Source organism: Zosterops lateralis (genome assembly GCF_965231275.1).
Source record: "Zosterops lateralis genome assembly, chromosome: Z".
Taxonomy (NCBI): domain Eukaryota; kingdom Metazoa; phylum Chordata; class Aves; order Passeriformes; family Zosteropidae; genus Zosterops; species Zosterops lateralis.
The window spans coordinates 18,603,776-18,617,961 of record NC_139800.1 but is presented as its reverse complement, the minus strand read 5'-3'; the positions used below and the strand labels follow the sequence as shown (position 1 = coordinate 18,617,961).

Genomic DNA, 14,186 nt, shown 5'->3' with positions numbered 1-14,186 from the left:
GATGGGGCTCTCTGTTAGATAGGATTCCTGGAGTTTCTGGTAATGAATTGTATTATCTATTTAAATAATAATTCTGTAGTACATTGTTGTACAATTCACAGCAGCAAAATTAGTGGGAAGGGAAATTAGTAGCATTTTACACTTATTTTGCATCATATTAAGAAAGCCCTTAGGTATCGGGAAAGAAAGGAATGAAGCTCCTCATATATCCCGGATAAAACAGAGGAAATAAAATTTAAAAATTTTACCTGAGACGAAGTATGTTTGATTTTTATGGTATTCACATAGGTCCTTCAGAGTAAAACATTTTTCCTACAGTCAAACAAGATTTCAACTGTTCATGTTTTTTGTGCAAACAGAAGTTCTGAGCCTCATTTGTTACTGAACCATTGTAGACTTTAATAGCTTGGGATTTTAAAAAGCTCTCATAACTTATTTTAAACTGTTTGAATGCAGCATGACAAAAACAGCTGAATGGGATCATCTCATTTCACTCATCTCTCATTTTATTCTCCTGTTTTGTGTCATTGAATCACTGGAACCCACTCTTTAATAATTTATCAGAAATCTAGTCAAAGAATTAAATGCTCTCATATTCCTTGGCCTAGAGGAAGTCAAGACTAACAAATACTTTATAAGAAGTGTTCAGATCACTGAAAAAATACTGGTTTAATGATACTTTTCCCAAAATGCCCTCTTCTCAGAGGTGATGTGTTTTTAATGTTTAGTCTAAACAAAAATTACTGGGTAATTCTACAAAGACATAATGATTTTACAGAATTAACGAATGATGAGGAAAATAATATCAAAGCACAGCTGACTGGGTTCCCATTCAGCACTTCTGAATCACTGCTTATTGAGCAAAGCAATCACTGGACAATGGGGGTTTTGCCTGAGCAAAATGTGAGTCAGGGGACCTGGACTCGCATTGTCATCACTGGGAGTTTTGCCTGCATATGGAGTGAGCTGAGACTTGTGGTGAATGGGAACCATTCACGGGGTGGCTAAGCAAAGCACCCAATACATCACCATTCTGAAGTTAACACTAGGTGGTTGACATAACTGGAAGAAATACAGACATTTTTGGAGCCATGTGAAAGGCTTGTATAAAGCAGCATTTTCAAATACATTGTCTGTTATTTCCCCTTATTTTGGCCTAAATGTTTTTGTTTTGAAAGGCATCTGGCTGTTCTCTCTGACATTCCCTTTAGTTTAACAAATTAATTAAAATAATTACCTTTCTGCATGCAGCATGTAGACGGAAGAGACACCCTTCTTTGAAAGGGAAGAGTTGATGTCCTTGCAGCTGAAAAGGGAAATCCGTTCCACCCTCCATACCCTCTATCATTGTTTATTTGGAGGAGGGAGAGATTCCTAACTAGCCAGTATTCAGCATGTAGCTATGCAAGTGCATATCCACAGTCTGTAGAGACACCCCAGGCTACATGTTTATGGTACAAACTCCTCCATGGGTCCGGTCAAAATGAGTCAAACCTTCAGGCTGCCTCTCAAACCACTGACAGCTGGTATAAGAGGAACACAAGTAAAAGCTAAAGGTGAAAAAGAAGATACAGTGAACTGTATCTATCTATCTATAACTGTAAAGAGAAAAAACAAGATAGCAGGAGAAACAGAGGGAGAAAATAACACAGAGGGAACAGAGGGAAAAGAAGAATTACAAACTACCCAAAGAAAGCTCATAAAATAAGGAATAGTTTGAAGTAAGTGTCTAAGAATCAAATAGGGCCAAGATCTAACTTTCCCTCAAAATTTGGATTCATTGATTCAAATTAATACAAGATCTGTTGTGTGTCGTTTTTCTCTGACTCAAAGGAAACAAGTGGTGGTTGTAGGAGTAAAAATGGAGATAGAATTAATGGAAGTAAAGGGAGAAGGAGAGCAGTGAACCTGCAAAAACGTGGGGTCTAGTTGCTTTACCAAGGAAAAGGGGGCAAGGAGGGACAAGGACATTAAATTAACTTGTCTAGGGGTAGAAATTCACAATGGAGAAGAATGGATGGAGTAAGTGACAGCATGAAAACAAAGCTGATAGGTAGTATGTACTGAATCTGTAAATGAAGGATAGGATACTGTATTATGGGAGAGATTTTTGATTTACATCTTTCTTTTAATGATTTCTATGGTCGAAATCAAAAGACTACTGTTTGTTTTCTTTCTATAGATGTCTTTATAATATATGTCAGAAAAGCTTTCTTTGTATTTCACAGAAATCTAAATAAAAACAATGTACAGTGTATCAATCCTCTCTTGTTACAGAAAGACAGCATTAAAATGTGAATTCCATGTATCTCTTTTAGTGATTGTAATTACAACTTAATTGTAATTTAATTACAACTATCTGAATTTATTTGTACAACAATACTATTTGTATCCTCTCAGAAGCTGAGTGAAGAAATGAGTGCTGACAGAACAAACTGAGGTAATATATCACACCAGTGATATGCCATCTTTCCTTTGAAACTTACTTGTTCAGACTATCCAATCCTTAATTTTTCTATATATATGATGACAGGCATTTGATCACATTTCAGGAAGAACAATGAGTAATAAATATTAAAGGACAGTTCCTGTTTTAAGCTAATTGCCGATTACCAATGAGTTCTGTGAACTCTGGATCCCAACAGAGAATGGAATTTCAAAATGAAAAACACAGCAAGAAAATAAATGCTGACCACCACACAGCCCGAGTGTCTGGATGCCAGGGATACTATGAAACAGATATTTTGAGATCTTCCACAGTATATTAAACAGAGATCCTCCAAAAGAACACAATTACTTTAAATCATCCTAGCCTATGTGAACTAAAGACATAGAAGCAAAACAGACTTTCTGCCACTCTGTTTTGCAAACCTGATACTGCTTTTTTCTTTGCTGAAGATTTGCATGTTTTCTCAGAGCCTGTTTCTTTCTCACAATAAACAATGCAAAGCCCTCCTGCCAAAAAAATGTCCAAATGCTAAACAGTTGCTATTATAGTCATTATTATAGCAGCAACTTTGAGCTGCATGCTTTTAAATTATAATTATTTTTACAAAAGATTTTTGTGTCTTGATTGCAGTAATTATGATTCCATAGTAGTAAATGTCTATTTAAAAAGTCACGTTAGCTTACTGCTCCAAACAAATTAGTTTCCTTAAATGAACTTCATACAAATGAGTGGTTTTCTCTGTATTTATCTTACTTGCTACGCTAACAACAAACTAGGATGTATTAAACAACTGATAAATTATTGTTTCATTAAAAAAATTACCATGGACAAAGATGTCAAATGAAAAGCAATGTTTCTTATGGAAAGGGCTTCATGCAGATAACACTGTATTCAGGAATGTCCATTTCTCCTCAGTCTTGTTTCTCACCTATCTGCCTTTGCTTTGTAAGGAACACGTGTCAAGAAAAAAAAAAAAAAGCAATGGAAAAGGAAAAAATAATCTGAGACCTATCTGTTGTACAGGCAAGCACATGTGCTAGTAATAAGCCTGCACCTTGCTTAAAGAATATCCAATATAAGCAACAACATAAGATTCAAGAAACGGGCTTCTTCAACAGCAGGTCTGGGAATTAAAACAGAAAACAGTTCAGACAGTGGGACACCAAAAATGGTGCTATTATCCCAAATCAGCAGCCATGTAGGAACATTGCTCTGTTGTTACTGCGGCAGGCAAGGATTGGTGGTCACGATTTAAAGTACCCGTGGCAGTGTATACTCCCTGCTGGAGCATCCCCAGGGCACTCTCAGTAGCTCTCCTGATTCACAAGCTACTGAAGTTTAGCAGCTGATCAGAAAAAAGGTTTTTAAAAAAAAGAAATCGGGAAGAGGAAACTAAGAGGGATCTGAGCAACAGGGGGTAGCACATTTCTGGCTCCAATGCCATGCTCTTTTGTAACCAGCCACAATGCTGTATTAACTTTTCAAATGAACCTGTCTCTCCCTCAGCACCCATTTAAGTGCTTGCCACTGGCTGTGGGAAAGCCAGTGAGGCCATAGTGTTTGCATCTGAAATGCTATCGGCTACCGACGAGATCCCTTTAGATTTCTTACAATGACAGAGTCCCATCCTATCCCCAGTCCTTCCTAGACAACCTTGCTTATTCTTCGGTGAGAATTGCCCCATTGTACATACAGACATTCACATCCTTGATAAGACAGTCAAGGGAAAAGTTCACGAGCCACATCCTCTGCTGGTATAACTTCATTTCCCTTCCCCCTTCTCCCTGGAGTGAGTGCTGATCTGACGCCCTGTGTTGAAAGGAAACAAGGTTGTCTATTCAGCTGGAGTCAGACATACAGTGTGTGTTAAGGCCCAGACAGCCCATGATGCTGAGTGGAGATACTAAAGGTTCGTGTTTCTCTGCTGGGAATTTTCACAGAGCAGAAAAGGAATGCTGCCTTTTTTGTGTGTAACTTCCGACTGACTACTGACAGAGCTCAAAAGCGTAAAATCACATTTATTCTCATGGCACAAGACCTCAAAATGCAGGGATAAAAATGACCAAGAGGATTTGTTGGCCGACTTGAATGAGTAATGTTAAGACTGTATTGGGACACTAAATAGAAACACAGAAACAGATCACTGAAAAATCGACGTCCCACTGATTAGATTGGCTGTACTAAAAGTTGTTTATCTTAATTATAGGCAAAAAAACTTTACTTTAAAAATTTTTTTTCACAGAATAGTAGAACTTTCAAAAAATAATTTAGTCCTTACAGATTGAATCCTTACAGAAAACAGAACATTTTAACACTGATTTGGGTTGGTTTGTTTTGTTTTGTTTTTTTTTGGATAAGTGAACTTGGCCAGTGGTTTACAACATTTACAACAAAGATGAACTGAAATTCAGCCTAATCAGCAGAGGAAGTTTCCTCTAGAGGTGACTAAGACATGCTTGATTCATTTTATGGAGTGGTCTTAGAATGTGTAAACTAGATTCCTTCAGGAGAAACAAAACCAGATCATACTGTCTCAGCACTAAAAAGTGTTTGGGGCACAAAATGACATTAGAAGCAATTCAGTGTAACACTTCCAATGTGCAGATTCCGCAAACATCATACTCAGAACCAGCTATGGATCTGCAGACCTTTTTCCTTCATACTTGCTAACAGAACACAGCCTATGGTTTTTTGATAATTGTAATGCACATACTGGCCAAATTTGGCTGCCTCACATTTGGCTGGCCAAAATGGAGGTATTCATCAAATTCCCCTTTGATATTTGACAAGAAACAAACACTAAACCTCAATTTCTCCTATTCATCTGAGCATGCTCAAAAGAGCAAGAGACAGCCAAGTATCTCAGAAAGAAAACCATGTCATTATCCTGTGGAAATCCTAAGGCTTAGCTCCGCCAAATATTTGCTAACATGTATGGATTGAGTTTGACCTCTTAGAGACTCAGCTTCTTCATTGATACAACAGTGCATAATGGTAATAAACAGTTCTAAGCTGGATTGCAGCTTGAAAGGGAGTAATATATTTTCTTATTTTGTCCAACTTAATTGAAGTCTGGGACATACTGGCATGCCATTTACCATGAATAAACATATTCTTTCACAAGAATTTTACTCCAGTTTTACCATTGTGTTATCAACAGTATTTCACTGGGCTTCTAACTAAAACTCCAACACTTCAGACATCCTGCCACTATTAACTTATAGTGCTGACTTATTAATGTGAAACCAGTGTTACTTTGAATCTTAAAGTTTATTTCAGCTGGGATCCATGCAGCCTCATGCCACATTTATTGCTGTCTAGGAAATTAAAGGATTGTAATTTGTTGCTTCATTTTCACTTTTTGCATTTGCTACAACTGGCTTCCCTGGGTTTCTGTTTTATAGCTCTTGTCAGCTGAAAATAACAATACTTTGTGTTGGAACAGCAGCTTCCACTCTAATACCTTTACTTATTTTACAAAGGCACTCAGATACTATGCAAAGTACATTCACTGACAGACTTTGTCAGCCCCAACCAAGCAGGGCTTGGGTTTTGCCATAATACGTGATTTCAGCTGGCTGAATCCACACAGTTTGGGAGGACGAGGACCATGTCAGAGCCAGTCCTTGCCCTGTACTTGTGCTTCACTGCTTTGCAAGCCATCTGGGGCATTATCAAAGAAGGGCTGAAAGTGGAACCAAAAGCACAGATTAGAGTGCTGAGCTAGTATGTCAACATAGACAGGTTCATCCAGGCCTTAGGTCATTCCTTGTGAATTTTTATGAAAAAACCTAACACCCTGGAGCACATAGAGATTATTTAACCTATATAAAATTGGTGTTTGCAGTGTTGGCTGCTGCTCTGTGTTAGTTTACAAAATATAATAATGTTTTTTGTATATTCTTTGCCTTGGCTGATCCAATCTAAAATCTACAATGTGTCTGAGTTCTAAATTGCTCTTCCTAGAAACTAACACTGCTGAAAATGCTACAGATAGAAGAACATAACCAATAAGATTTTAAATTTGTCCTAGTCCTACTATTAAATACTACATACTAAATCTGTTAAATCTATTGTACCTATAAAGGGAAATTCCAGTGCATTTTAATTACATGTGCTGCTGAGTGACACCATACTATGAACATTTTTGACTCTTTTTTTGCTATCTGGGGTTATCTAAAACACATAGGATTTTATAATATAGAGGATAATACTCTTGAAAGTCAAAATCAGCTAAATAAATGAATATCAGAAGATGAAGGAGAGAGGAAAAGAGACAGAAAATTTTGAACATATTGCCATAAAAGGTGTTAATATTTTGTTTATCTAAGAAGTGTGTAATACTATCTGTTGTTCTCTGAGAGATAATATAAGTATCACTGTTGAAGTTAAGCTGAGCTGTCTGACTGATTATTGTTTATTTTCATTTTGTCTCACTGAATAGTTAATTCTCTCACGAGATTACCCTCGTTTCTCATAGACTCCAGTATTAATGAAAGCATTAAATGATGACATACTTTTGGATCCCTTCACTTGGGGCCTGACCCTGTGCCATTAAGTCAAGTGGATCATTACTATTCATGTGAGCAAAGGGCAGAACTATCTGGGAGGTTTTGCAGAAAGCAAGCCATACTGCAAAAAGAAAGATCAAACGAGCAGATTGCTAGAGGGCAAAGGTTAGTTAAAAGGTCAGTCCACATCTACAGAAACAATAGTGAAAGAATTTAAAAACTGCACCACAAAAAATAAAAATGAGATAGACATTTAAGGTGCCAGGTGCAAGAAAATACAGCATGTGTTTCTGTCTTTGCAACACAAGCTGTCAAATTTCTTTCTTCATTTTTTAAGTCAATTAATGAGTTAATTTAGATGTTTTCTTTCTAAAGTTAGACACCAAAGATCAAGATTCCATGTTACGCAAATCAATCTCAAACCTACATTAATCATAAGTAAATTTTAAATGATTGTTATTTTCTTCTACCTTGTACATTATTATGTGAATCACATTCAAATTAGAAAACACTTTAGCTAAACCATTACTTTGACTGCATGGAAGTAAATCTGCTCTTAATTTTATTTTGTACCTATCTATTCTTTGTGTGTATTGTACATAAATCTTTTTCTGTATATTTTAAATAACTTCTCAGGCAAATAATTTAAATGTCAACATCATTTAAAAACAAATCTTTAAAGATGAATATATAGACGAATTATATATTTAACATAAAATTATATAAATTTTTATTTACAATATTTCTCTTATAAAAGAGACTTTAAATCCTGTGAAAGATGAACTGAAATATAATTATGGAATATTTTAACCTGACCTTATCAATGCTTAAAATGAAAGTGTTCTTTTAGAAAGGAAGGTTCTTTGGGAATTCCCCTGACTCCCACCAACAAAAACCTTTTCAACAATGCATACTTTGAAATACTAGAAAAACTGAAAGCCACTTATTTCTCAAAAGTGGATATTTTATACTTTTCCTGCCATTCATTCATTCTCTGCTATTGAAACAAGATGAATGGGGCTTGCTATCAGTGAGTTTAAATTGCCAAACAAGAAGCAAGCCTTACTATGTATTTTGAATATCTACAAGAAACATACAAAGAATTATAACTGATCGTGTTTTTCTTTTTCCTTGATAATGCTCCAGTTGGTTCTGAAAGATATGCCTGGTTCCCCACCCTGGGAAGAGTAGATCTTGAAAAGCTGTCTTTAAGAATTAGAAAATGCGTGATGGCTTTCACACCATGCCTGGTGTTAGAACAAAGTAGCACGCCCAGATATTTCATCATTTATTTTAAAAAGCACGGGGAAAGTGTTATATAATTATATTTAGAATTTTCAGAAGTCCAGGCTGGAATGTCTAATGAAGAAGCGCTCCAGCCCTCCCTGCTCTGTGTGTGTGCGATCCTTCAGTTCTCCCCGGATCCTGATTTTGCATTTCTAACGAAGCTGAACTGACAAAGCGTGAAAGTGGTCTAAAAGGAAAAACAAAGAAAGTGACCCTGCTTTCACTGTGCCAAGACTAATCAATATTCCAGGAGCCTCGCTTTCCTCTCTCTGCTGATGCGTGGTTCGGCTTGGGTTGGTTTTGTCCTTTTTTTTTTTTTTTTTTTTTTTTTTTTTTTTTTTTTTTTTTTTTTTTTTTTCCCGCGGCGCTGGGCTGGCAGTCTCCTCCCCTTTCCTTAAGTTACAGTGATAGTAAGTTGCCGTATCCCGGAGCACATGCAGATGTCAGTTTTCCCCCTGCAGCTCCGCAGCTCCGCGCTCCCCGCCGGGACCGGGAACCCCTGCCCATCCTGCCCATCCTGCCCTGCCCTGCCCTGCCCTGCCCTGCCCTGCCCTGCCCTGCCCCGTCCGGAGCTCCGGGAGCCCGAAAAGGTGAGGAGCCCGTCCTGCCCATCCTGTCCTGCGGGGAGGGCTGGAGCGGGGAGAATTCATTTTTTCACTCTCTGTCTTTGTATCTTAATTAATGTAATGATCCTTCTGGCTGCACCCATATTCTTTCCTTGATCTTGATGGAAATTGTACAGGACGGATTAGCTGCCTTAAACATTCTGGAAAGAAAAGGCGCTCTGAACGATTTTTTTTTTTTTTTTTTTTTTTTCTTTTTTTTTCTTTTTTTTTCTTTTTTTTTTTTTTCTTCGAAATGCTTTCATGAATCGGTCGGAAGAAAAAAAAAAAAAAATCCTGCTTCTACCCAGCAGTCTTGTCTCCGGTAGAACACTTACCAATTTAAACGTTTAGCTCGGTCGCAGAATGTTTCCAATCCTTAAAAAAGCAAAGTTTACAGCATTCCGTTAAAATTCAGGGAGGATATTGCACTAAAGTGCCGGTCTCGAAACATATGGTAAAAGCAGCGATTAAAATCCACCAAAATAAACTTGTTACGACATGCGATTTTGTTTAAAACGTGCTGGCGGAAACCCTTGTGTATTTATATTTTAAGTGTTTTTTTAAAAAATAATGTTTTGGCACTAGATTTATTTAAAATGAGATGTTAGATTTGAACTGTCTAAAAACAGAGATAGATTTCAGCAGAAATACCTTAGTTTATCCAATTATTCATTACTAATTTCTTTTCAAAAATCATGCCAATGTATATTAAGTAAAACTTCAAAAAATGGGATTCTTAGTCTGGAAAATACCTTTGAGGAAGCGCGAATATTAAACAAACTCATATCCAATAGACATCAAAACAAACCCCCACCGTCTAAAATAAAAAGTAACACCTAATGAAAAACTTTTAATATTGAAAATTTTAAGGTCGATTCAGAGTGTGATTTCTTAAAGTCAGACGTGGTGTGGCTCTTGGGTTGTCCTGCGCAGGTCCAGGATTTGGACTCCATGATCCTGATGTGTCCCTTCCAACTCAGTATAGTCTGTGATTCTGTGATGTATCCTCATAATTGCTATCAGGACAAGCTAAGCATTGCATTTCATCTGCAGTGAAAGCTGGTACTACAGTCTGAAGCAACAAGTTAAGTGGATATTACTTCTGATGTTTTACAGATGTGCTCAGAGTAGTTTATACAGTGAAAAGATGAATGTTATCAACATAAAGCTGTCAAAGAGATATCTTCTAAATAGTGGCTGAGGGATAAATAAACTATTGCTGCTGCCTTTTTCCATGTGAAAAGAAAGAATTGAGCCAATGCATTCAATCATTTAAAAAACATCTGAAATTAAGAACAAATTAAATGTACCACTTTGAGCAAAATATTTCTCTTCAATGGTTAACAAGAAGGTGGGCTAGATTTTTTTTGAAAAATAATAATGGCCTGATAAAAAGTACAAAAGCAAGTCTGACAGCTATTTATAAATGTTTTAATACCTTAAGTTGCTATGATTTGTACTGATTTTACATTTATGCACCAATAGTAAATATAAATAAAAGTTACTCTTGGTTTTTACAGCAGTTCAAGTTGATCTCTGAAGACATGGGACATTTTTCTGATCAGTCCATATAATCCTTCTTTCAAAGTCATTCAGGTTTTGCATCAAATACTGCTTAGATATTAAGAACAATACAAGTTTTACTGAAATATGAAGAATATTTGCTTCTATGTAAATATACAGCTTATCATTCCCCTAAGAACTTACTGCAATGTTTGATATTTCTTGTCTTGCAGGTTTCTCCAGTAACTCCCACTGAAAAGTGTCCTCCACTTTTCTGAAGGGATACTGACAGAAGTTAATTATAAAAGAAAGCTTTCAGCAAGATAAATGACTAAAGGTAACGGAGAAGATCCAAAACCTGGAAGTAGGATGGAACGAATTCAACAAGGAGTCCGGAAGCGTACACTTTTGGCAAAAAAAAAAGTGCAGAGCATAACAAAGGACGATGTTAAAAGTTATTTAATGAGGAATGCCTTTGTGCTCTTCACCGTTGTTGCTGTGATTCTTGGTGAGTAATTTGTTCAATAGGAATATTCTGTTCTCCAGTGCATTTGACAATGACAATGTGACTGAGTGATTTGCATTTCAAATGAGTTTCCAAATTCTTCTGCACTGATAAGAATGTTCTGGCTTGGAGAGTTTTGGCTTTGACAGCTGCATGAAGTTTAAAGAAGAGCCATTAAATTATTCTAGTAATTCCTAAGAAGAATTTTGGTGAGAAAAACCAACCAGAACAGCTACTTTATGAATTCACCTCTTAAATCAGATACAATAACTGAATTGAATGTTTTCAATTGTATCTTTTCCTACCAAAGCCAGTTTCAGCAAAATGCTTAGGAAGTAAATTTTATTCACCTAAACTATCAAAAAATTAAAACTTTGCAATGAATGGAAATCCTCAATGAATGAAATGAAGAGACGTTTCTAAGCAAAGGCATATAATAAATACAGCCTCAATCTTTTCAGTTTTCCCTTGATAAATGCAAACCTAAGTTTATTCTCCCTCAGCCACTCACAATCTCACACATGCATCTTTCAGATGCAATTTGGGCAACAATGGCAATGTTACTTATTCAAAGGACTGAAAGATAGCACCTGATTAAGTGCCTTTTAAGAGTATACTGAGAGGAATCCAGTACATCAAACAGCCTTTAGATTTGGAATGCACCAAAATGTAAATTCAAAATATTGCTACATACTTTAAATTAGCATTAAAAAGAGAATCTGCTGAGAAAAACGTGAAATTTTTAGAACTAATTTTCCTTTAAATGATTACACGATCACTTAGGATAATTTTGTTTAACTAGAAATTTTCAAAGTGCCACCATATTTTGTGAAATAACCACTCTTTACAGGGCGAGCAAGAACTTAATGGCTTTTCTCATTAGTTTAAAATATGAAATTGTGACTCTAATCATGATGGTGGTGAAAAACCATATGTAAGCACCTAAAGATCATAGTCTGCATCCTTTGCCTGTGTAGGCCCTAATGTCCTTCATAATGCTGCTCTGTATAGGCCTGCTGGCTGTGTTTCTACAACTCTTTCAGAAATTGAAATTTTAGGGCTTCACCATTATTGTTACTTGATACCACATCAGCACTGTTATTTCAAATTAATTTCAGGTTTGATGGACTTTTTCTGAGAGACATAGTAATTTACCTGTTGATAAAAAAAAGTACTTTTTTCCTAAAGCAGTAAATTCAGTTTCTGATATTTATAAGTGGTATTTGATAGTGTTTTCAATTCCTAACTAAGATTTTATTGGTGTAAAAGCTCCATTAATATGAAGGGTGAAAATCTGGGTGTTTTATCTACAATGGTCAGAAAAGGCAGAGCAAGTTTTAAGCAAGTTTTGAAACACAGTCCAACCACAAAGAACACAATTCTTTGATTGTTACTTTTCTATACAGCGTGTGAAAAAAAATGTTTTTGCAATTTTTTTCTCCATTATCTACATCCAGTAGGGCTCCCACAAATTGGTCAATGTGGAAATGAAATGTAGACTGGACAATTTTTGTGCTGTTATTGCTGGTTCCAATTAATTTTAGGTCACTACTGACACTCCACCCACATCCCCACCTACAGCAGAGGATCAATAGGCACTGGAACACAAGTTGGAGAACTGATGAAAATGTGCAGCCTAGGATGAGCTGGCTGCTCCAACTTTGCTCATGAACTTGTAGACATATGTAGTGTAACATGTGGAGGAAAAACTCTTCTTGTTTTTATCACAAAATGCTCGAAATTTTTCTTACATTTGTTTTTTGTGTTGTAATTTTGCCGTACCTATATATGATTAGAACAGTAATTTCATGGTCAATAGATTATAAAAGGTAATATTTGGGGCTTTTGAGAGGTTTTTTGCCATTGTGGAAATACTCAGAAGTAGGGAACAGATGGCTTAAGAGTTTGGAAAACACTCAGTGGTTGAACTCCATCTGTCTAGCTTGGCAAAGACTAAGTTGTTATCATCACTCAGTTGCTTGGTGATCTGTGGAAAATTAGATGATGGTCTTGATCCCTTTCCTAACAGACAGTAATCAATGTTGTAGAATTAACCCACCAGTTAGCACTATTGACTCTCCCACTTGAGATAATTGGATGTGAGACTAGGTGGAAACCACAGTATACTCAGGCCAGGATTTCATCATTCACAAGAAATAATGTTTAATGCTCTATAATCTAACAGACAGATGACAGTTCTTAGAGCTGTCAGTCCAGAAGTTTTCATAGAGAACATACTCAGGAAAAGATTTTATTTAGAGAGAGCAACATTTAGAGAGAGACTTTTTTCTGCATCTCTTTTATCAAAGGATAAACAAGAAAAAGCCTTTTTAAATAGAGCATTTCCTATTTCTTTGCTGAGCAGGATTGATTTTTGTAGATGTTAAGTGCACAGGATCTTATCTTAGTTCCAGTACTGTCGTTTATAGTGGGGACTTGGGCTTCTGTTGAAGTGGGAAACTTGCATTTTGTTATGAAGTGGGTAACTACAACATGCAATTCTCTCTGTTGTATAGAGATATTTTGCAAATAGAGTGGGGTTTTTCTGGCATTCACAAGACAAGGAGAAATATTTATATAGCCATTCTGTTGTTACTTTGATTCTAAACTGAATTCTAAACTAAATTCACTAGCTGCTACCATACTAAGCCAATTATTAATTAAAAACATAGTGATGAAGATGCAAGAAGCTATATTTCACGCTGAAAAATACATAGAACTAATCTCTATTCCCTAAAAAAATGCATGGAATGTCCTTCAGACTACACCTTCTGCATAGGTAGGGTCTGTCTAGCACATTGTCGTAATCATTGTTAATATTTTTAGTGAAATTTAAACTTTTCTCAAGCTCTTCAAGAAACTTGGATAAAGTCATAGTCAATACGTGAGTTATGATGCAATTTTTTTTGTATTCTTCTTGTTCACATAAAGATATTATGAATTAGTTTCCTGTAATGAATCTTGTCAAGACTCACTAGATGAGAACAATCATGTGAGACAAATTTGTGATGCTGACCACTGGTAAATTGAGAATATCACAATGACCAGAAGCACTTAAAGGTGGTGTAGGGATTGTGGTGGTTTATGGAAAATCTTCAGGAAGTCTCATCAACTATGAAGTGGTAGCCAGATTATTGGCAAAACCTCAAGCTCTCCTATGCTACTCAGAATCCTCATCCTGTCCCCAAAACCTCCCTCCTTTCAGATATACTTCCTTTATCAGCCTGCCTTCATTCTCACATCCCATTTTCTGAAAAATGGCACAGGAACCCAGACTCTGACAGGACTCTAAATGCCAAAGAATCTCCTCTGGGTTCTGAATTTGT

At 36.3% G+C, this 14,186-nt stretch overlaps 1 protein-coding gene across 1 annotated transcript in view; it reads left to right on the top strand.

The window, feature by feature from the left end:
- Positions 1-10,682: 10,682 nt before the first annotated feature.
- The window catches only part of SLC1A3 (solute carrier family 1 member 3), a gene marked incomplete at its 5' end in the record, with an annotated part of 60,887 nt that continues 57,383 nt past the window's right edge, over positions 10,683-14,186 (top strand). Inside the window, one exon of the mRNA XM_083884077.1 lies at positions 10,683-10,863. Coding sequence (XP_083740203.1) covers positions 10,683-10,863 — 181 coding nt within the window. The remainder of the gene's footprint in view (positions 10,864-14,186) is intronic.